Source organism: Mustela nivalis (genome assembly GCF_964662115.1).
Source record: "Mustela nivalis genome assembly, chromosome: 1".
Classification (NCBI taxonomy): Eukaryota; Metazoa; Chordata; class Mammalia; order Carnivora; family Mustelidae; genus Mustela; species Mustela nivalis.
In genome coordinates this window covers 74610362-74634678 of record NC_139020.1, presented here as the reverse complement: position 1 = coordinate 74634678, position 24317 = coordinate 74610362, and the positions used below count along the sequence as shown (strand labels likewise).

Here is a 24317-nt window from a genome sequence, read left to right as displayed (position 1 = left end):
CATTACTTAAAATACCTCAACTTGGGAAACTGTAAGATTTGACTTTGAGGGTTATGGGTTGAATGAATTATTGTATGTCCAGAGAATAAAAATAGTCCTTGAATAACATGAGAAAATGCTCAACAACAAACGTTAAATAACAGATTGCATATAGTATAAATCCATAGAGTGTATAATATATACATGTATTTTACATAGGTGTTTCTGAAGGCAAAATATCAAGATAAATTCATCTCTGGGGTAAGTTCCCATGTGACTACTTTAATATCAGAAAAGTTTTAAATTAGGAAAGAATTTCTTAATGAAAATTAGATTTTAATTTTAATGTCCTATTTAAAAAGCTGTATAGTTACACCACGAAGAAATAAAAGAGATTTCAACCATACACACACACACACACACCAATATATATATATATATATCTACTGTTCTTTTTTTTTTTTTTTTTTAACACAACTAAAATTAGCAGTTTGGAGTTTAAAAGGGGGGGGTAATTTTGCCTCAGAAAAACTTCTAATACTTAAAAGGAACCCATGTCCTTTATCTGATTTATAGATTGATGACTGAGGGGATACAACATTTACTACATGTTATAGTGACCTTTAACTTTGCCCTTTTAAAAAAAATTGTTTTAGGTATGGTGTTTATTTAACAACTATAAAAAGCTATTACCATATATTTATGTGGCAGGTACTGAGTGTCCTCATACCCTCCCTTAGGTTAAATGAAATTGTACAGATGACCACCCAGGTTTGCAAAAGTTAGGGTGTGTAAGTACATCCAATTCCAGAGTCTGCTTCCCTACCATAGTAAACTGATGATCTGTTTCTCAGGCCTCTGTGTGATTTTTCAAAGGAGGTTGGGGGAGGGAACAACTTACCAGGCAGTGGATATTGAATTCAACCTTTTATTTTCCTAAGTGGAAATAACTTTTTTTTCTTTTGATGGATTATAAGATTTTTTTTTCAGAAAGTAAAACTTCCTCAGTATTGTTAACATTTCTTTTAAAAATACATTTTTCTCTTTTTATAACAGAAGACAACTATATATCATGTACTTAACTATTCTCTAATGTGCTTTTGTTGACTAAAAATTCCCATGTCAGTATAGCTCTGTCTAGATACTTTGTTCTTTAAAGGCTATATAGAGGTCTACTATAAGGATGTACTATAATTACAGCAGAGTACCACTATGTACACTATTGCTGGGATTTTGGCTGCAGTGTTAATTTTAGAGAGATTACCTAATTGGTTGTGAGCAGTCAGTTACCTTGTATAAAATTCTAAGGTTGTGGTTTTATCTGACCTACATTCCCTTAATTATACCTTTACAGCATTGTGCATATAAATGAAACTAATCTGGGTAATAGTACAGTAGAACAAATATTTTGCCAGTTTTTAAAGTGGGAAACATGTTTATTAACATTCAAACTCCCTTCATACAATGCCATATAAAAATTCTCAGCATTTTGATTATACATAAGTCTATATTTTCTACATAGTTACAATGTTTAATTTAGCTTTTCATAATACATTGTTTACATCATTAGTTCTGTTAAACATAAGCAGTTATTTTCAAATCCAATACTTGAACAATTTGCTCTGTACATAGTTGAGCAGGGCTAATTAGCATAAGATGCTTTTTGTTAAGAGGTATATGATCTGAGTATTAATAGTTGCTGAAGTTTGGTATTTTTATACAGCATTTTCTTTTTGCTTTGATCATAACACAAAACCCTTAAGGATACTGAAATTCAGTAAGTAAAGTCCAGAGACATTTACTTTAGCTGATGAATCAAATTCATACATAACACTATAGTATTTAAAACTTTGAGGAAAAAAGAAACCTATAAAATCTGCACTAGTACAGACCCTTCCTATCAGGATAAGACTGCTTGGGAATAGAAAGGAAAAAGAGCTTTGAGTTTCTTTGTGGTGCTGATACAAGGAAAAATGCTAAATTGTCACCTCTCCTGAGTGATGGCAATTTAGGAAAATATCAGAACAAATATATTCCAACTCAATAACTCTAGGTAAACTTTATGCGAATGGGAGTTGGCTTAGCTCATGCTAGGTGGCCACAGCACTCACCTTGGATGTAAAACACGAAACATTTTCATACTGGCATCTAGGTCTTAATTGCGAGCTATACTGAGGAATTTTTAAAAATATTTTGGCTATATTTCATTCCAGAAGAAGGGTTGATTTGATGCTCGAGCACCAGCCTATGACTAGTTACCAGTGAAATGAAGTACACTCCTGCAGATAAATGCCAGATCAGAAAAAACCTGTTTCAGTAATCTGATTAAACTGTAGAATACTAAAAAATAAGTTATCTCTACAGGAATCTCTGAAGGGAGCAAAAAAATCAAATTGTATACCTAAATAAACATTTATTAGGAAATAACCAATCACCCTCTCTGAAGGTCAAACAGTATTTGCTATGTTGTAATCCCGTTCACCATTAGGCTGCAGTTGAACTACAACACTATGTGCATTAATTTCGTTTTCTGCATCACTACTGTCGGTATCTTCATTGTCATCTTCTTCATAGTCTGAAGATTCTGTCATGTTCTGATGTGAGCGGGATTCCGACAAAGCCCCAAATGACTGGGTGCTGACAGAAGCCAAAGGTCTAAGTAAAGGGGTATGTTCTGACACTTCATTTTCTTCTTGACTACTGTCTGTGTCAGAGTCTGAATCGCCTTGAGAAGGAACAACTTTTTGCTTGCAGACGGGACAGGTTTTTTTGGTTTTAGTTAGCCAGGGATCTACACACTTGCAGTGGTAAGCTGTTAAAGCAAAATACACATCTTTTAGATAGCATACTGTGGTTGAGAATATTACATTATTAATTTCTTGCCATGTTTATTCCTGTTCTATATGTATCGTATAGGGACAAGAAAAGTTCGTAAGTTTTTATAAATATACCTCCATCCTTTAATGACACCACTAATTACTACAAGACCTGGCTCACAGTATGCTAATAACTATTTTGTCTCCTTCTCTAATATTGAGCCTACATATCAATTACACATAAATTCAAAACAGTATGTAATTATTCATACCATGGGAACAAGGAAGGATTCTGAGCTTGTCTCCGTCTTCATATTCATCCAAACAAATGGCACATACATCATACTCATCTCCTGTGACAATAGTAAATAAAATTAATTAAAAGATGTACAAAAGTGTTCTTTCCAGCTCTAAGGTCTTCCTCAGTCAATTATTTTAAATGTCTTTTGATTGATCTAACTGTAAATGATACTTTTTTCTTATTCTCTGTCAGATCAGGGAGCTGCTTTAAGTTCAGGAACCTGAAGTTTTAAATAATAAACCTTTTACCTAAAATAAGAAATTAAAAGTGGATGTCAAATTTGTTTAAGTTTACAAAAGAATTAATCATAACTGGAGTAGTGTTTTACATGACTATTCGTATGCTAGTATTGAAATATTTTATGCCAAAGACGACAAAATTTCACTATTTAGATTTCTCTAAAGTCTCAGTAGTTTTTAAAGTAAAAATGGAAACATTAGGATATACTCAAATTTTTTTTTGTTATTGGAGAAACATTTGGAATAAGACCTCTACTAGGCTTCAAAATCTTCATTCCAACATTTACTAGCTCTGTGGTGCTTTAGCAGGCTACTTAGCCTTTGTCATCCAGTTTTGGTATCTCTAAGAAGATTCTCTACAGGTTTGTGAGTAAATAAAGGGCCAGGCACAGAGATGGTCACTAAGTGGTATTTATTAATATTGCCTTCTTAATTTACTGTTGAATTTACCACCTTTATAAATCATGAAGGATTATTCATTCATAGCTCTTTTTGGAATTCAAGTATAGTTTTAAAGGAATTGGCAGTCCTACAGCATCTTTTTAAGTTGAGGTAATGGTGGCAGTGACCACTGTGACTGCTTTCAATTCAGTGTTTTCCATTAAATGTATAGATTAGGTAAAAACTTAAAAATCCCAGGGAACAAAGGACAATTCATTGCCTGTCCCACACACAGGGTAACAACACCTTGGAAGGCAGGTCAGAAATAGTCTGGATTTCTGATATGAATAGAATGAGAGTTCAATCCAAACAATCCCTTTACCATCCTTTAGTCATTTAAAATAGCACATTCAGGAAGAGTCCCCCAAAAAAAGCTTTCATGAAAATTACTTTTTGTTCAGTGTTTTGAATTTGGCTATTACAGTACTGAGTATCAAATCATTCTATAGCAGATAGAAGCTGCGAATTTAGAGCCTTGTGTGTGGAATTTGTTGAGACTGATAATATGCATCTAAAACTATTCAAGACTAAAGGACTCCAATATATCTGCAATTATCTGTAATTACACAGTTGGCCCATTTACATCGACTTTGAGGACAATTTTAATAAGCAAATCAGTCATCACTGATTTCTCTTACAAATCAAACTTTAAAATGTTATGACTTTGTAAAAGTGCCCACTAAACACACATCGTTACCAACCGAGGAGGTAATCTGTTGGATAAAGGCCCCAGCTGTCTTCAAAGGGACAGTTCTGAGGCACATGGTTCCTCAGTGGGGCTCTGGAGGATAGAGGCCCTGGGGGATAGAGACCCAGCTGTCCACAATAATCAGCTCAGTAAGATACACTTCGTTTTTTCATTCCCTGTCTCACTCTCCTGACTCCCTCCCTCTTGCTTCCGGAGATTATTTCCCAAAGAAACCACTTGCATCTCTGTCCTTGGCTTTGTTCTTGGAAATTCAAACTTAAGTTTTAAGCATTGGATTTTTAGTAATTTCATACTGCTTTCCTGTTGGAATTACTTAGATCTTCAGCAAAGAGTAGTATGTTATGATCTTCTACTTGTATTTTACTCCCATTTGTGAGTCCTCAGGTGCATCATTTTTAAAAATAAAGACAAGTGCAAAACATGCATCACACACTGCATAAAATCTAAAGGAAATTCAGCTACTGAGAAAAGTATCATTGGAAACAGCTATTACAGAAGCTAAACTGCAGAGTTAAAAGTATCAGGTTAAATTCTAACAGTATTAAGTATATTCTTAAGGCTATCATTGTACCTGTAAAAATTATTTGTGCCAAACTTAACTGATTTTGTATAAGTGCACTGACATTTATTTGACCATCTCACTGACCTAAAATGAGTAACTTCCTGTAGCCATTTTTAGCCAATACTTCTTACAAATGACTTTTACAATATAATTTGTGTTAATTCAGTTGGCACCAATGATTTTAAATAAGTGAAATATCTCATGATTTATTTCCTTATAAAATGCTACACATTTTTCAGGGAAAAAAATGATAGAGTTAATATAACTGAACAGGAACAGACTGGTCCAGAGCTGTGCCTGAAAGCTCTAAGCATCATTTTATTAAGGTAGGAAGGTTATCCTGATTTCTCTAGGTGGGCCTTGTATAATCACAAGAGTCCTAAAAAGTACGAGAGGGAGGCAGGAAAGCTCAGAGTCAGAGGGGAATATGACTATGGATGACTGGTCAGGGAGATACAGTGTGACTGGCTTTGAAGATGGAGGGGAAACTAAGTCAAAAGCCAAAGACTGTGGTGGCCTCTAGAAGCTGGAAAAGGCAAGGAAGTGGATTCTCCCCTAGAGCCTCCAGAAAAGAAGACAGCCCTGATGACATCTTGATTTTAGCCCAGTGAGACCTATGTCAGACTTCTAACCCACAGAGCCGTAAGTTAAATGTGTTGTTCGAAGCCACTAAGTTTGTAGTAATTTGTTACCACAGCAATAGGAAATTAATACAGGTAATACTGGGGTTAGTCCTAAAAAGTCCTAAATGTGTAGACTCGATGCTTCACAGTCCCTGATCTTTCTTTTCTTTATAAGATGATGGGTCAAGATTCAAAGGTACAGTTTGTGATTGTGGACTAGACTGGGACTTAGTGCTTTGTAGAGAATTAACCCCCCAGCCTTGGACTTGTGATGAAATGGTAAAGCATATGTTAGAATGTTGGGGATTTTCATCCTGATCATTTTATTGATTAGCTTTGCAAGACACATCTCCATGTGTAGTATTCTCAAAGGGAAAACAAAGATATTAATATATCTGTATCTTAGGATTGTGGATTAAAAGAAATAACACAAGTTGAATACATAGTGTTTGGTGCAAACTGGCTGGAAAGGAATACTGACATGGTACACTGAAGGCTGGGGGAGGAGCCTGCTCTCTAACATCCCCACGTGCTGCTGTCACATCAGAGGAACTGTACACTTACAAAGAGTCAGTGGCAATGGTCACCGAATCTGTTTGTATTACACAGGGTAATTATGTAATTTAATTAAATATTCAGCAGTCCTTGATCTGTGAGTGTAAAAGACTGGTTTTATTTGATAGCTAGGTTGACTGTATTAAGAAAGAACACTTAATAAAAGCTAGTTGCTCCCCCAGCCCCTCTCCAGCCAAAATGAGAATACATGAAGTACAGGAGAGATTGAACAAATTTATGTTTATAAAGGCAAGAGTGAAAGCAGAATCTAATTTTTGTCCCACTTAAAAATGCCTAAAACTAAAAATGGTAGGAAATGCATCATGTACCATAACAACTTGGAAGTCCAGTCAGTGGGTTCATACTCAGGATCATTGTCCAACATCAAATAACTATTGAGCGCTTAAAGGTAAATTTAAGGCATTTATCTTTATGGTTTACAACTTGAGCAGATTTTTAAAATAACCAATTTGTGCATTGGTTCCGGTAACATAAAAGGGTTTATAAGTAGCAGTAAACATTTGTTTTATTTCTACCAGCACCATTGCTAGGAAGCTTTACCTAGTATAAACTAGTGGTTCTTAACTGGGGAAGATTTTTGTGCCTGCCCCCCCAGCCCCTAGGGACATTTGGTGATACCTGGAGACATTTTTGGTTGTCACAACTAGGAGATGGTACTATTGGCATCTAGTAGGCCAGGGATGCTGCTAAACATACTCCAGTGCTCTGGACAGCCCCTCAAAGAATTACCCCATCTAAAACGCCAATGGTGCAGAAGTTGGGAAACCTTGATATAAAACCTCTCCAGGCTTTGTCAAGCAACAACTTTGCATAGGTGTTTAGTTACAGAAGGGTGAGATTCGGGTCACTTATCTGAAACAGCATGGACACGCTTCTGTCTAGAAGGCTTCTGGCACGGTCACTTGAATAATGTTTTAGAAAAGTTTCATGAATGCACTTTAAAGTCCCAACAATCTAGGAATGTTGTATGAGTGGACAGAACTTTGATTTTTCCTCTATGAACCTGTTCTTCCTTAGCTTCTCTCCTAAACACTAGATATAGCAAAGGCACAGAATAGGAATCACAGATGTAAGGCCATCATTGCAGTAGCACGAATAGCTGATCGGGTCTGGACATGCCACTTTCCCTTAGGGCCACCATTCCATCTGTCACCAAGTTCTACAAACTTTATCTGTGAAGCATACCGAATGTGTCCCTTTCTCATTTCCTCAATTACTCTGATCTGGTAGCCTGGATTACTAGAAGAGCTTCTAGTTTACATTCTCTGTTCTTGCCTCGTATGGTAGGTTTTTTTCCTCCATAACAGCCAGGGTGATTTTTTTAAATACATCATATCAATCTCATTTAGATAGTTCCCTATCTCACTTAAAATAATCCGAGCTTATCATGACCTTCATAAAGCTACATATCTGACCTTCATCTTCCTCCCATCTCCTCTCACACAAGCCTCACCCCCCTTCACAAGTTTCAGCTACAATGGCCTTGCAGTCATGAACAAGCTAACAGAAGTTAAGTGGAGACCTGCATTTAGCTATAACAAAAACATTTGGACTTAACATTAGGTATAGAAAGAGGAACCAGTGTCTAGAGAGGACTTAAAAAATGTCATATCTAGATATGACTAATTTGAGAGAATCTAGCTCTAGCGCATACAAATTGATGGAGAGCTTAATTGTTCAATTTAATAACAAGATAGTCTAAGGCTTAAAGTCAGCTAGAATAGGTTTTGTCAAAGTAAAAGACAGTGAACATTCAAGGGCTAACTAAACACAGGTTTCATGAGAGATAATAACAAACATTAAAGAATTTGCCCAGGGAAGATGTTAGCATTGGATTCATAAACTTCAAAGCAAAATTACTGTTCTTGTAGAGAAACTTACCTTGCCACTTATTTCATACTTCAACAGTGAAGAAAACAATGACAGCTCTTTCTAGCAAATAAACTAATTTTTTTTAAAGATTTTATTTATTATTTGACAGAGATCACAAGCAGGCAGAGAGGCAGGTATAGAGAGAGGGAAGCAGGCTCCCTGCTGAGCAGAGAGCCCGATGTGGGGCTCGATCCCAGGACCCTGGGACCATGACCCGAGCCGAAAGCAGAGGCTTTTTAACCCACTGAGCCACCCAGGTGCCCCTGCAAATAAACTGATTTTATCTTCTCTTCTCCCCTCCTCCATACCAGTTCCCAAGAATTCTTATCAAGAGACAAGAGGGACAGAATATTTTTAAAACCAGATTTGCTTGAGAGTTCTTTGATTATTTTTAACCCCTGAGCAAAGGAACTAATAATTGCTTTTAAGGTTACATTAAAGGTAGTTAAATATAGTTATTAAAATTAAAGCATGTCTCATTTGCTGAATTAAAGAAATAATTTATGAAAAGTATTGCTCTACTTTTACATCTTTGGCTTTAAATGTGCTTTTGCTTTTTTTTTTCCAATCTCTAAAATCATATCTTCTGCTTTTTAGGCCTATCTTGGAAAGTCTCCGTGATTAAGCTATAAAATAAAAGGGCCTGGTAACTTAAATTTTCGAATATGAAACCCCATTTTCCCTCCTCATTTATAACTCTGGGATCTGGCTTCTTCACATACTGCAGGGGAGACAGCTCCCACAGAGACAGCCTTAAATGCTTAGTAGAAGGAATGTTAAGTGAAAACAGAAGGCTTTTTCATCTGGCAAGAAACATGGTGTATAGTAACCAGTCTTTATGATTACAGACTTGGAGAAATACATTAACTGAATGACTCAGGAAACGTCAATTGAAGAGCTATTTTTGAGGGCAGTAATGAGTAATGAAGAGCTCTATAAGGCAGTTGGCTGCTTCAGAAGCAAGAAAACTAAAAACACTATTATTTTATATGTGCTAGAAATTGCTAAGTCAGTATTTAAATCACTTAAGTATTAATCAGCACAAACACCTCTGAAAGAGCTGCCAAGTGAAGATCAATACAATAAGAAGATTTAAGGTTACTGTGTATCCAGGGCACTGTAAACCGTGCAAGGGTTGACTGACCGGTTTCCTGCTTGTCCCAGTGCCTCAACGTGCTGGTTTCTGTGGGTCTGACTACAGACTAGGCCTATGGAAAACTTCCAAGTGCCAAATTCTTTTTGTTTGTTGGTAAGTATTTCCAAAATACTGTAACTTTCCTGAAGTTAATATTTCTACTACATTCTAAAGCCTATGAAAGTTCTCTTAAGACTTTCATGGTTTGGTGCTGTGACTCACTGGAGTGGTGAGTACCACAGAAGTGTTCTACATGTTTTCAATAATCCATAGTGTTTACAACCATGAGGAAATTGCAGTAATTAAATTGGAAATTTTTTTCCAACATATATGCGTAAACTTTGTCAAAACTATTAGCATAAACTAGAATATGCATAACAAATAGGCCTCTTTTTTCTTTAGATGTCAAATCTCATGATAGCTAAAACATTTTAAAGCAAAAGTACAACTAGGTCAAACTGTGGGCTATTAGAAACTTCAAGTGTAGTATTTATAAAGCTACATATTTCTAAGCTGCTTCATGATTTTGATAATCTTTTTTCATCTATAAATATCTAATGACTGAATTTTAATAATACTAATTTTTATTATGTAAGGGTTTATTTTTGTAATACTAATTGCTCCCATCTGTTGAGGTGTTACAACAAATGTACATATTTGTACAAGGTCACATAGCCAGTAAACGGGGCTCCAGATGTCCAGCCTAGGTCTGTTCCACTCCAGAGTCCATCCATGGTCTTAACCATTATGCCTGTACTGTGTTCTAGCACATCTATTTAGAATTTAACATTTAAATAATCTGCTTTGATTCACAATGTAAAAAGAATAAGAGGTTAAGAAATACTCTTAAGCTACCACTTCTTAGAAATTAAAGTGTTTCTAGTTCATCAGCTAGAGCACTTTCTAACTTCAGATTGCCACATATGGAGAAGGAACAAAGACAGTTTATTTCTCTTTCCCATGGTTTCATATTTTTACAACCCTTTCTAGGATGCTAAAAAATAGCAGCTACATTCTAGAAGTTTAATTAAAGGTTAGATATTTCTTATGTATTCAGATGATGAAATGACAGTGCATGCAAATTAAGGAAACAAATGATTCCACTGAAGAAAAGAGCAGTATGTTGTCAACTTAGTTTTTGGAAATGTATTCATGAATTACTTCACTAATTGAGAATAAGAATAAAAAAGGATTGCCTTAGAGGCCATAAATAAATCCATAGAACAAGCTTAAAATTCAAATCCAAGCATTGGCCAAGTTCTACTTGGAGTGATTTTCTTTTCTTTTCTTTTTTTTTTTTTTTTAAGATTTTATTTATTTATTTGACAAGCAGAGATCACAAGTAGGCAGAGAGGCAGGCAGAAAGAGAGAGGAGGAAGCAATTTCCCTGCTGAGCAGAGAGCCCGATACGGGGCCATCCAAGCACCCTGGGATCATGACCTGAGCCAAAGGCAGAGGCTTAACCCACTGAGCCACCCAGGTGCCCTGTGATTTTCTTTTTAAACCTAAGGTTTCCCTGTGTTAGTCTTTATTGGTTCTGACCTGATTGCATTAGGCAAGTAAAAGACTGTTAGACCTTAGATCTTTCTGAATAGAGGAGAAATTTAAAAAGCCAAGTTAAAGGGATTTTATAATGATAAATATTGTGCCACACCTCAAGTACTTAAAATACTTTGATACTTTTACTACTAAAAAGGTTTTGTTACTCTTTTTTCATTATTTCTTTTCAGGCCCCTAGGAAATCAGGATGTACAACACCCTTGAGAGCCAACTTCAACAAACTCACATTTATGTATGTCCTTAAATACTTGTGTGTTTTAATCCAATAATTATTTTTCTTTCCTCTCATATAAAAGAAATAAAAAAAAAAAAAAAACTTGAGCAGCTTCAGCTATCCTTGAGGTATAAGGTGGAAGATGCACTGGTCCTACATTATTTTTGCATGTAGCCGAATTACTTCTAGATACTTAACGCTTGTTGACTAGATTGGTCTAGTATTTAATTAGAACTCTCAACGCAGCAAAAGTGACTATAAAAAAAATAATACATAAAATTTCCTTCTAAAAAGTGCATGTAACTGGTAAGAGAACACTAAGATCCCAATAGAAGTGTGAGCAAAGGAAAAGACCGGTTACAAAATTTATCTTGTTACGGTAGAATATGATGAAATGAGTAGTCTCATATTTCCTGTCTTTTCTAATAGTATTCCATTCCCTCTCCCATCACTCATCATTTGTTTTTCTTTATTGCACATAACTGCTATGTGACTTGACTTCTTGTTTGTCCATTTGCCCTCACTAGCTCCACATAGGCAGAATTTTTTTTTTTTTTTTAATTTATGGCAGTTTCCTTAGCACCTAGAACGGTGCCTCGCACACAGTAAAAGTGCTGAGTAAGTATTAAGTGAAGGAATATATGAATAACTACACCCCAGTTATTCCCAGAAAATCTTGATCTCTACGTCCAGCTGCTCACTGGAAGACCTAATCATATAAACCTAAGTATGAATAGCTAGACATTTTTATATAATGTAGATAAATTCTGTATATCCTGACTGATGGAGTAAAGCTATACTCGGATTTTTCTGTCCAAATCCAATGTTGAATATGCCAGCCAACTCTTAAGACAACAAAAGTACTACCCGGATTATAATGTTTGCACGTGGTAATCTAATCTACTGACAATCAGAAGATCTATAAGAAGGAAGAATTTGCTATGCTAGCAGATACTGGAGAAAGGTTCTTAGGCACCAGGGTCAGACCTTAAAAATAACCTGAATTTAGAAAATCTAAGGAGGAAAAGATACTACTGGAAAAGCAACAGTTGAAAAGTATTTGCAAAGAAGAAATAAACATGACAAAATCTAAGTTACACAAGGTTGGAGATAAGGAGTAGTGGAAAGTAAGGTTAGATGGGGATGGAGAAGGCAAATTATGAAAAGCTGTAAGTACTAAGATGAAGATTCTGATCTGACTTCTCAGGGTGTAGAGATCGATTGAAAGCTTTCAAGCAAAGCAATGACTATGTATGAAAACAGCATCATACCAGTTCTTCATGAATGTGCTGAAGGAAGCCAAGCCTGGGATGTAGAAGCGAGCCTGGACACAGACTGACTTGTTTGACACTCCCAAGGTTCAAATAACAGGACAGGCTTGCATGACACAGTAATAATAAGAATGAAGAGAAATGCAAAGATGATGTATGCAATTTTAAGTAATGGCTGTTTGCTTAACTTCTGTTTCATTTGGCATTATTAGGATACAGAACATAAAAACAGGCGAGGTACTGGAAACAGATTTACAAATTGGTCATTTCTTTTTTAAACTAAGAATGGATAAGTTAATTCAAAATATTGAAGAGATGGTCAGTATTTTGTGAGTGTATTTTATCCTAAAATAATGCGTGACTATTGCTAAAGACTAATTAGAGCCTGAACAACATGTGCAGCTCATTGAGACTGAGGTGTGTCAGATGTACTGTCTCTGAAAAGACAAAGTATCTACTTTTCCTCATTGGACCATACATTTTATTGTAATATAAGAAGTGTTGTGTTGTGGGCTCCTGGGTGACTCAGTTCGTTAAGCCTCTGCCTTTGGCTCAGGTCATGATCTCAGGGTCCTAAGATCAAAGTCCCACATAGGGCTCCCTGCCCAGCAGGAAATCTGCTTCTCCTTCTGCCTCCCCAAACCAACTCATGCTCGCTTGCTTGCTCTCTCTCAAAAATAAATTAATAAAATCTTTTTAAAAAAATATTATATTGTGATGGAAAGCCATACTTTCCATGTAAGTATATATTTACAATAAATATATTATGTATAATATATATTAAAGTAAATAATATACATAAGAATATATATTAATATATATATTTTAATACGTATAAAAGTAAATTGCATTTGCCCTGTTTCCATTGCATTAGAAATTCTTTGAGAATGGGGGTCACATTTCTGATCCATAAGTCTTCTAAAATGTCCATTATAATAACAGACAATGATATTTACTTGGCAAATACAGAATAAGTGCCTGCTAAACACCATGAACTGTACTAAAGCAGACCCTAAAGGAAGAATGGGGACTCAGAGATAAACAAAGCAGGAAAGACCAAAAAATCTATACAGAGGTATATGTGCGTGGCACAGGAAGTAGCTCATCTGGCTAGAATTTAAGATGCATGGAAGAGAACCAGGATGAGGCTAGGGATAAGCTGGGCTCAGACCATAAGGATCTTATTCTAAAGTACTAAGTTTGGTTTGGGAGTGGGGTGGGGAGGGCAAAGTTGGGGGAGAGAGAGAATCTTAGCATGCTCCACAAGCCCAACATGGGGCTCTCACAACCCTGAGATCATGACCTGAGCCAAAATAAAAAATCAGATGCCTACCAGACTGAGCCACCAGGTGCCCGTTTGATTTTATTCTTACATGTAAGTGATTCTCAGAATAAACCATAGAGGTTTTCTTGCTGTATTTGATTATGGACAAGGAGCTCCGACTGCCAACACCAAACACAGTGGCTGGTCAAATATATGCTAATGCAGTAGGAAAAACAGTTTTGGACATGTTACATTTGAAGACTGTATAGGTCTTCAGGCAGAAAGGTCTTTGGATTAATTAGAGAGATGGGACTGGACTGAAGCTTATGAGAAAGGTCTGTGTGGGACATAAAAGCCTGGAGGTCTCCGGAAATAGCTCGCTAGGAAGAGGCAAGAACTAAGGAGAAAATAATCTGATAAAAAACCCACAGATCTGTGCCTAGCACACAGAAAGCTCTCAAATGTTTGCCATTATTATAAGCAGTGGACCAAACATATGGCAGCAAGGAGATTCCTATTTTACAGGAGGAGGAGACTAAAAGTACTGATGACTGATTATAAGCAGTGCTCCCAAGTGCCTGCCTACTCAACCTACAACCAGCCAGGAGGGAGAAACACGCATATAAGAGAAGCTACTAATGGCAGTGAATTGCATATGTAAAGTATATGAAAGCAGAAAGCAGAGAAACGTTGAGAATCTCTGCACTATGCTGTACCTTTATTACCCCTGCAAGGGCAGAAACTGTAACCTAACTTTGTAAATGTTTCATTGCTTCTTTCCGATTGTGGCCAACATGTAACCAGTTAATTACTCAACATGTTCAATGACGAAAGTCACACAGGATGATCAGCCTATGAAAATGTGGTGGGAAACACATTTTTAAATAAAAATATTAAAGATGTTTAAGAAAATCTTTAAATAAAAGCCATAAGGTATGTCATGGATAAAGCCAAATGAGGCAATATATGTAAAAGCATTTCCCATAACACAGAGCACTAAATAGATGTGATTTTCAGTTAGAAAACAATTGATTCTGAATAATTGGGAGGAATAACCATCCAGTAAAACACAAAGCAGATACTGTCACATACCAACTACGCATTTCTTTTTCTTCAGAACTTAAGACATTCTGAATATATAACCTGGCCTATGAGATTTCAGAGATTCTATGGTTAACATGAGACTAGCCTTACTTAGTCCCGGTCTATGATAAATTGTACTTGAAAAGTCAAGATTTTGCATTATTTTCTTCCAACATCTTAGGCACTTATTAGGGCAGGTGATATCGGGGGGGGAGGTTAAGTGTCAAGGTTATGTGTCAAGGTCATACATCTAATCATGAATAAAACCAAGTCTTTGGGTTCAAGATCTTGTATTCTTTCCACCACACTATTTTGCTGATCTCCTAAAAATTAACTGCTAAGTTCCACATTGCTATGGGATTCAGAAGAACTAGTTACATACTCCTACCCCTCTAATTACTATAGGTATGATATGAATTGCATAAATTAATCTGTGCTAGAAAAAAACTTGGGAACCACCTATACGAAAGAAAATGACTTGTAAGTCCAGTGGAATTTTGGGGCTTTCTATAATTCCTAAAATGGATTGATTCATACAGGGAGAAGAAGTAATACAATGTACATTATTCACTGATTTCTACTGCATTTCCACACCTCTCTTTTTCTTAAAAGTAGTCTGACACCCAGCGCAGAGCCCAAAATGGGGCTCATATTCAAAGCTCTGAGTTCAAAACCTGAGCTGTGATCAAGAGTGAGACACCACTCTCTAAGCCATCCAGGCGCCCCTCTAGTGGATTTCCCTTTAGACATAAAATCCAGTAAGAATACATCGTTCCTTTCTTTCTTTACTCTTTTAGAGAAGTTTTCAAATATAAACAAAGAAACAGACCACCTCATATACCATCACCGAGTTTCAATATATTCTTGTTAGATCCATCTTCTGCTTAAGTATTTTAAAGCAAAATATTGAGAGGTATAATATTTTACCAACAATACGTTTATATATCTCTAAAAGACAAGGACATTAAAAGAACATAATCACAATACTATATCATATCTAACAAAATAAACAGTATTGTCTCTTTTTATCTTTCTTTGGGGGGAATAATGGATTTTTTTTTTCAATTTAAACTGTATTTTTTCAGGGTTCCAAGATCCATTGTTTATGCATCATCCAATACCCAAGGCACACTGTTTCCTCAGTTATCTCAAAACAGTCTTTTTACAGATAATTTTTCAAACCAAAATCTAAGCAGGGTCCAAATATTGCATTTAGCTGGTAACTTGTCTCTTTTAATCTAAAAATATTCTATTCCCTTTGTGTACCTTATTTGTTAAACAAGCTGGATAATTTTCCTATAAATTTGTCTGCATTCTGAATTTGGGTGATTGCACAGATTGTTTCTTCAGATGGTTATAGTGGTACATCAATCATTCTATGTTCAGACCAGAAATTCTCCTGGTTCAGTGGCACCTTTATGCAAATTGGGGAAAAAAGCAATACTACCTCAAGGCACATCATCGCTATCTGCCAAAAAATAATTTTGTTACCACAAATAATAAAAATCTGATAACAAAGAATGAACAATAACCTCCTAAAGCTGGGCAGTGTACAATCTGTATAATTTTATATTGCAGCCTGGATTTAGAACTTTAGGTAAGGTAATTTCCCACAAGTAAGAAAAAGTGGGTGGGATTTCTTTTTGATAAACTTTTATCACTTCAGTTTATAACTTGAAAGGCATTAAAAAAAAAATCTGTTTTCATCATTATCCTTTCATAGTGGAGAACCTGACAGCCCTTCATAGTCTCAGACTGTGTAGCCCCAAGCATCCGGACCAGGGTGGGGAAAAAAGAAATTAAGATTTTTGGCAAAAGAAATAAAAAAAAAATGGTTTCCAATTCTGTGTTCATACAGGAACAATTGTGATATTATCCCTTTCATAATTACAGCAAAAAAAGTAAGGCTTTTTCACAGACAATGAGTATCAAAATGTAAACACATTTGCCACTTCTAAGAGGAAATCCATTTACTCATTGGTTCTAAATTGTTCTTAATTTGGTTTACAGTGGAATCACAGGTATGCTAAGAACAATGTTTTACACTGTGTAGCCATTTGTGCAAATTAATAACTACTTCATGTCAATGGCTGAAACAGGCCCATTAGCAAAGGCTGGCACTCTGATAGCTGCTGTAAGTTTCGTATTTTTAGGGCTAGTTTAACTGAATGTAAGTGGCTTGTGATTTAATGATAATTTGGGGCAAATATTTGGGTTCCTACTATGTAAGTGCCTTGCTATGTATGAATGTGAAAATATTACAACCTATGCAAAGAAAATATCTCAAGATGCAGGCTAATAATTTAAAAATGAGAGGCCTAATTTTATGTATTAGGAAGTCACAAAAAAGTCAAAATGTTTTCTAAACTATCTCTCTTCAGTATTTTAAAAAACCCAGTTTGGGATCTAAATTTTATAAGAAACTGAAATATGACCATTCTTTCTTGATTTATATTCATTATTGCATCCCTAACCATATGCCTAGAGCACAGTAGGTGCCTAGTATATATTAAATGCATGAATAGATATTTAAATATGGAGTTAACTATATAAGGGGAGTTAAAAAGTATAAATCAGTAATGTTAACAAATAATTTTGTTGCTACTAAAATACAAAAAACAGACCTCATGTAAGATTGGTGGATCTGATCAGGCCCTAAAACTTTCTAAGGATACTGGACTGATCTGGAAATGTATAAAATAACAGCAATTCTCATATAACTCATAGGATGGTAAATTGGTATTTGCCTTGGAGTTTGGCACTATGTGTTAAATTTGATGACATATCTATGACTTAGCAGTTTCACTTCTGAGAAAATCTGATCCAGAGAAACAGACACATATAACCAAGGTGTGAGGTAGAAGTAGAAGAAATCAACAGAGCAGGAGGAAGGGCTTTCCAGCTTGTAAGAAGCTTGGAAATTGTCACTCTAGTGCTCACCACAAGAAAAAACTGAACAGACTGAAAATCAACAACTCTTCTTAGATCTGTACATTTGAGGTTACAGAGAAAAAACTGCCCCTAAAACTAGACAGTCAGAATGGCAGATACAGAGAATCACAACTTATTAGAGGAGAAGACTAGGAGGGAAACAACCTGTGGGAACACATATTAAGACAGGAGAACATAAAATATAATTGATGAGGCTCAGTGTGGGCAAGTTTGAGAGAAAACTCTAGGGGGGGTTTTCTGGTCCAGCATGGAATGACCTTAGAAGTTATCACTCTGTTCTCATAAGTAAAAAGCTGAGCAAACAAAAACAATCCTTAGATCTGCCAGAGAAGTGAACTCACTGGGCAAACTGCTGCCCCCAAAATGGGAGATATAGACAGGTAGATAGATCACAACTTTTCACAGCAGAAACCCCCTGAGCACTAGCACTTGGGCAGGAAAACCTGAACTATAACTGATGAATTGGCAGAGGCTCAGTGTGTATAAGTCTGAGAGTTTAAAAATCCAGGGGAACTTGAACATTTTGTTAGTTTTACCTTGTGGCGCTCTACCATGTTCTCAGAGGGGACACAGAGAATAATCCCTTGGACTTCTGACAGGTGAGGGGAAAAGTAGCAATTCTGAAATCTGCCAGAGCATACTGTTCTTCACAAGCCTACCCTGAAGAAAAACTATCAAACCAGACTGGAACCTACTGGGATCTTTATCACAATCTGACATGGCCAAAGGCAAAGACCCAACTCCAACCTCTACAGCCATCAGGTCCCAACAAAGTCTGGGAAAAAAGAGAAAAGCATTTGTGAAGTTCACAGCCCAAAGCCACAGACTCACTAAAAGACAGACATAATCACAGGACTACAGAATACTTCCCATTTCCCACGCCCCCTCCCGCCCCAACACACACCTTATGACTACACCACCAACAACCTTCTTTCTGGAGTTCCTTTCAATCTGAACATCACGTTTGGCTTTGAACAAAAAATTTCAAGGACACTAAAAGGCTAAAAACAGTCTGAAGAGACAGAGCAAGCATCAGAACCAAACTCAGACATGACAGGGATGTTGGAACTATCAGACCATGAATTTAAGACAACTGTGATAAATATGCTAAGGGCCCTAATAAAACAGATGACATGAAAGAACAGATGGATAATGTAAGCAGAAATATGGAAATTCTAAGGAAGAGCTAAAAAGAAATGCTAGTGATCAAAAAACACTAACAGAAGAATGACCTTGATAGGCTGGTTAGTAGACTGGACAAAGCTGAGCATGGAATCTCTGAGCTTGTTGCATCCACAGAAACCTCCAAAATAGAAAAGCAAAGGAAAAAGTAAAAACAAAACGACCAAAACACAAGAACAAAATACCCAAGAACTGGAGGATGACTTAAAAAGGTATAACAGATCCATAATGGGAATTATGAGAGAAAGTGAGAAAAGAACAGAAGCAGTATTTGAAGCAATGACTGAGAATTTCACCCATGTTAATCTAAGACAACAAACCAAAAGTCCAGGAATATCAGAGAACACCAAGCAGGACAAAGTCTAAAAACAAAACAAAAACCACCTAGGCATATGATATGATACGAAAACTGCAAAAAATCAAAGATACCAAAAAAGAAAAAAAAAAAAAGATTTTGAAAGAAACCGGGGCAGCAGGGCAGGGAGGGCAGGGGGAAGAAATGTACAGAAACAAAGATAAGAATTATACCTAACTCTCCTCAGAAACCATGAGAACAAAGAGAGAGTGGAGTGACTGTTTAAAGCCTTGAAGGAAAAAAACCCACCAACCTAGAACTCTATACCCTACAAAATTATCTTTCAAAAGCAAAGGAAAGTAGTGATGTCAGCAAAATGACAGAACAGGAAGCCCTAGATCTGCATGCAGCCATGGAGACACAGACCTAACACTAACAGACCCAATGTCTCTGTGAGGAATCTAAAAAAAACAGTTCAAAGGTTTCTGTACCCCAGACATGGGTGAAGCCAACAGCATCAAAGTCCAGTAAGAAAATTCATGACACTATCCACTTCCTCAGGGCAGAGTCCCTTTTTCCTAACATCTATTTGGGAAGAAACCCCTAACTCTTATCTTCTACCTGAGAAGGGAAAGGTGTAGAATGTATGTCCAGTGTCAGAATTTTGGAAGGGGCTGCTCAAGGGAACAGTTTGTCTTCATGTGTCCAAGTACTGACAGGAATGGGAAGCCAGGTCAGGGATCTCTGGAAAAAAATAACCACGCACTAGCATCTGCAGTACTATAGGCACACACTAGGTAGAGCTCCAGTATCACAATTTATTCTACCATGAGCAGCTGCAGTATTGTACACATAAAAAGGGGGAGCACCTTGAGTAGAAACTGACAAAACTCTTAAAATAGGTGATCACACAAATAAGCCCAGAAGGATGCATACCCAGAGGGGCTTGAGAAATTTCCATTATCTATAGGTGGGGAGAAAGTCCTGTGTTAGAAACCAGACTGTAAAATCTAGGAGAGTTGGTTGATTCTTCAAATGCCAAAATCCTCAAAACAGATAATAAGATACACAAAGAAGCAGGGAAACATAACACATTAAAAAGAACAAATTAAATCTCCAGGAACCAAACCTAAAAAGAGACATAAGTGGCAAAGAATTAAAAAGTATTGTCAGAAGGACCTTCAATGAATTAAAAAGAGGAAAGAAAGACAAAATCAGGAAAAGGATGCATGAAAAAAATATCAACAAAGAGAAACTATGAAGAACCAAACAGAAATCCTGTAACTAAAGAATACAATAAATAAATTGAAAATCTCATAGAGGGTTTCCATAGGAGACTTGACCAAGCAGAAGAATCAGTGAACTTGAAGACAGGCGTTTGGAAATTACCAAGGTGGAGGAGCAAATATTAAAAAGGAATGAAGAGAAATGAAGACAGCTTAAGGAACATTTGGGACATATCAAGCAGAACAAATTGTACATTACTGGTATCCCATGAGAAGGAAGGGAAAGGGACAGGGGACCTATTTGAAGAACTGGCCCAAAACTTCCCAAATCTGGTAATAGAAATGACCTTGCAAATTCAAGAATCTCAATTCCAACAAGGATAAGTCTGGAGAGACCTACACCAAAACACATCATAATCAAACTGTCAAAAGTCACAGATAAAGAATTTTGAAAGTAGAAAGAAAAATGTGACTTGTTACATACAAAGTAATAACTTTTAGATAATCAGATTTCTTAGAAGATACCTTGCAGGCTAGAAGGGACTGAGATAATATATTTGAAGTACTGAATGAAAACAACTGCCAACCATATACCCAGCAAAAAAGATTTTCTTCCAAAAGCAGTGGAGAAATTAAGACTTTGCCAGATTAAAACAAAACAAAACTCATCACCACTAGACCTGCCTTACAAGAAATGCTGTAGAGTCCTACAAGATGAAGCAAAATAACAATAAAAAGCAACACAAAACCACATGAAAATAAAAAATTCCCTTGTAAAAGCAAATATACAGACAAATATATAATCCTATGACAGTGAAATTTCAGTGAATAAGTCACATAAAAATCTGATGAAGAATTTTTTAAAAGTGTAAGAAGTAATTATAAAATCAATGTTAATGGATAATATGCAATATAAAAGCAACCCGTATAATCAACAAAATGGGAGAAGACAGATTTGGAGTGGTTTTTATACATGATTGAAGTTATCAGTTAAGAACAGATTACATAACTAAGGTGTTTTGTTGATTGCAAAGATAATCACAAAGGAAATATTGATAAAGTAGACACAAAGGGAAATGAGAAATTAAAACATGTCACTACACCTACAGAAGGCCAACAAAATACAAATAAAGACACCAAGAGAGGGAAAGAGACACACAAAAAAGCTACAAGGCAAGAAACAAACCAAATGGCAATAGTACGTCCTTCTCCATCAGTAATTACTTTAAATGTAACTGCACTAACTGTACCAATTAAAGACAGATTGGCTGAATTTTTTTTTTTTAAACCAAGATCAACTATATGCTGTCCAAAAAGACAATCATTAAATCTAAGGACATATATAGGGTAGAAGTGTGAGATGAAATAGATAATTCTATGCCAATGAGAGTCTATAAAGATAGCAGAGGTGGCCACAATTGTATCTGACAAAATGGAATTTAAGATAAAAACTGTCACAAGAGACAAGGACACTATAATAGTAGAGGGTCAATTCACTAGTAAGACACAGCAATTATAAATATATATGGAACCTAACATTAGAGAACCAAATATATGAAGCAAACATGACTAAAGGGAGAAAGAGACAGCAATACAATAGTAGTAAGAAACAATGCCTCACTTTCAGATATGGATAGAACCACCACACAGTTCAATAAGGAAAAAGAGGATGTGAACAACCCTACAGACCAATTATACAAAAACAGACATAGTACAGAATATTCCACAATCAGTAACAGTGGAATATACATTTTCCTGAAGAGTACCCAGAACATTCTCCATGTTAGGCCACAAAATAAATATTAACAAATTTAAAAAGATTGAAATCATACAGACTACCTTTTCCAAAACAAGGGAATGAAACTAGCAATTAATTGAAGGAAACCAGGAAAATCCATAAATATGTAGAAACTCAGCAGTATACTCTTAAATAACTAGTGGGTCAAAAAAGAAATCACTAAGAAAATTAGAAAATATTTAGAGACAAATGAAAATGAAGACACAGCATACCAAAACTTATGGGGTGCAGCAAAAGCAGTACAAAGGAAAATTTATAGCAGTAAGGCCTTACATTTAAAGAAGGAAGATCTGAAATAACAAACTAACCTAGCATCTCAAGGAACCAGAAAAGAGTAAACTAAACTCAAGGTTAGCAGAAGGATGGAAATACTAAAGATTAGAGCAGAAATAATGAAACAATAAAAAGGGAAAAAATCAGTGAAAAGAGTCATTTACTGAAAACAGCAACAAAATGGACAAACCATTAGCTAGAAAGAGATTTACAGCTAAAATTATAAATGAAATAGGAGATATTACAACTGATGTCACAAAAATAAAAAGGATTTAAAGAGAATTCTCTGGATAAATATAGGCCAACAAAGTGGGTAACCAAGAAAATAAGGATAAACTCCTAGAATTGTACAACCTATCAAGACTAAATCATGAAGAAATTTTTAAAAATCTTAACAGACCTATAACTAGTGAAGAAATTGAAGCAGTATTCAGAAACCTCCCAACAAAGAACAGCCCAAAATTAGATGCCTTATCTATTAAATTCTACCAGACATTTAAAGAAGACCACCAATTCTCAGTCTTCCAAAGAATCTAAGAAGAGGAAATACCTCCAAACTCATTCTGAGATCAACATTACCCTGAAACCAAAACCAAAGACAAAAGAACATCACAAATCAAGTTCCTTGATGAATACTGACTCAGAAATTCCAAACAAAATAATCTCAAACCAAATTCAATACATTAAAAGGATCATACACTACGACCAAGTGAAATTAATACAGGAATGCAAGGATGGTTTGACATATGAAAAATCAATGTAATATACCATATTAACAAAATGAAGGAGAGAAGACATGATCATCTCAATGCAGATACAGCATCTGACAAAAATCAGTATACTTCCATGACTTAAAAAAAGAATAAATAGGGGCACCTGGGTGGCTCAGTGGGTTAAAGCCTCTGCCTTCTGCTCAGGTCATGATCCCTAGGTCCTGGGATCGAGCCCCACATCGGGCTCTCTGCTCACCAGGGAGCCTGCTTCCACCTCTCTCTCTCTGCCTGCCTCTCTGTCTACTTGTGTTCTCTGTCTGTCAAATAAATAAATAAAATCTTTAAAAAAAAAAAAAGAAGAAGAAATAGGGGTGCCTGGGCAGAGTGGATTAAGCATCTGCCTTCATGATTCCAAGGTCCTGGGATTGAGCCCTGCATCAGGCTCTCTGCTCAGTGGGGAGCCTGCTCCCCCCGCCCCCGCCTGCCTCTCTACTTGTGATCTCTGTCAAATAAATAAAATCTTAAAAAAAAAAAAGAACAAATAAACTACCTCAACCTAATAAATTAAACCATATATTAAAGGCTTATAGCTAACATCACAAGCAGTGAGGAAAGACTAAAAACTTTTCCTCTTAAGATCAAGAAGAGGTCAAGGATGTCCACTCCTTCCAAGGCTATTCAACAAAGAACTGAAGTTCTAATCAAAGGAATTGGACAAGAAAAACAAAGGGAGGGAATACAAACTTGAAAGGAAGAGGAAAAATTAACTGAATTTGCAAATGACTTGATCTTACATGTGGAAAGCCATAAGGATTTCCAAGAAAAACTGTTAAAATACATAAACTCAGCAAAGTTATAGGATACAAAATAACCAAAAATGAGTTGTATTTCTAGACATTAACAGTGATCAATCTGAAAAGGAAACTAAGAAAATCCCATTTATTAAATAGTTAGGAATAAGCTTAACCAAGAAGTTTAAAGACTTATACACTGAAAACTACAAAACACCACTAAAAGAAATTTTTAAAAGTTACAAATAAATGGAAAGCTATCTTGTGCTCACAGACTGAAAGACTTAGTGTCGTTAAGATATCCACACCATCCCAAGTAATATAGATTCAACACAATGTCCATCAAAATCCCAATGGCATTTTTTACAGCTATAGGGCAAAAAAAAAAAAAAAAAAAAAAAAAAAGTCCTGAAATTCATATGGAATCTCATGGAACACCAAA

At 35.9% G+C, this 24317-nt stretch overlaps 1 protein-coding gene across 9 annotated transcripts in view; it reads right to left on the bottom strand.

Moving 5' to 3' along the window:
* Positions 1–1394: 1394 nt before the first annotated feature.
* RNF13 (ring finger protein 13) overlaps positions 1395–24317 on the bottom strand; it is a 199343-nt gene continuing 176420 nt past the window's right edge. For all 9 annotated transcript variants that reach the window (XM_082682215.1, XM_082682214.1, XM_082682219.1 and 6 more), the window contains 2 exons: positions 3068–3148; positions 1395–2791 (listed from right to left, as the gene is read on the bottom strand). In XM_082682215.1, coding sequence (XP_082538341.1) covers positions 2427–2791; positions 3068–3148 — 446 coding nt within the window. In that variant the 3' untranslated portion in view covers positions 1395–2426. The remainder of the gene's footprint in view (positions 2792–3067; positions 3149–24317) is intronic.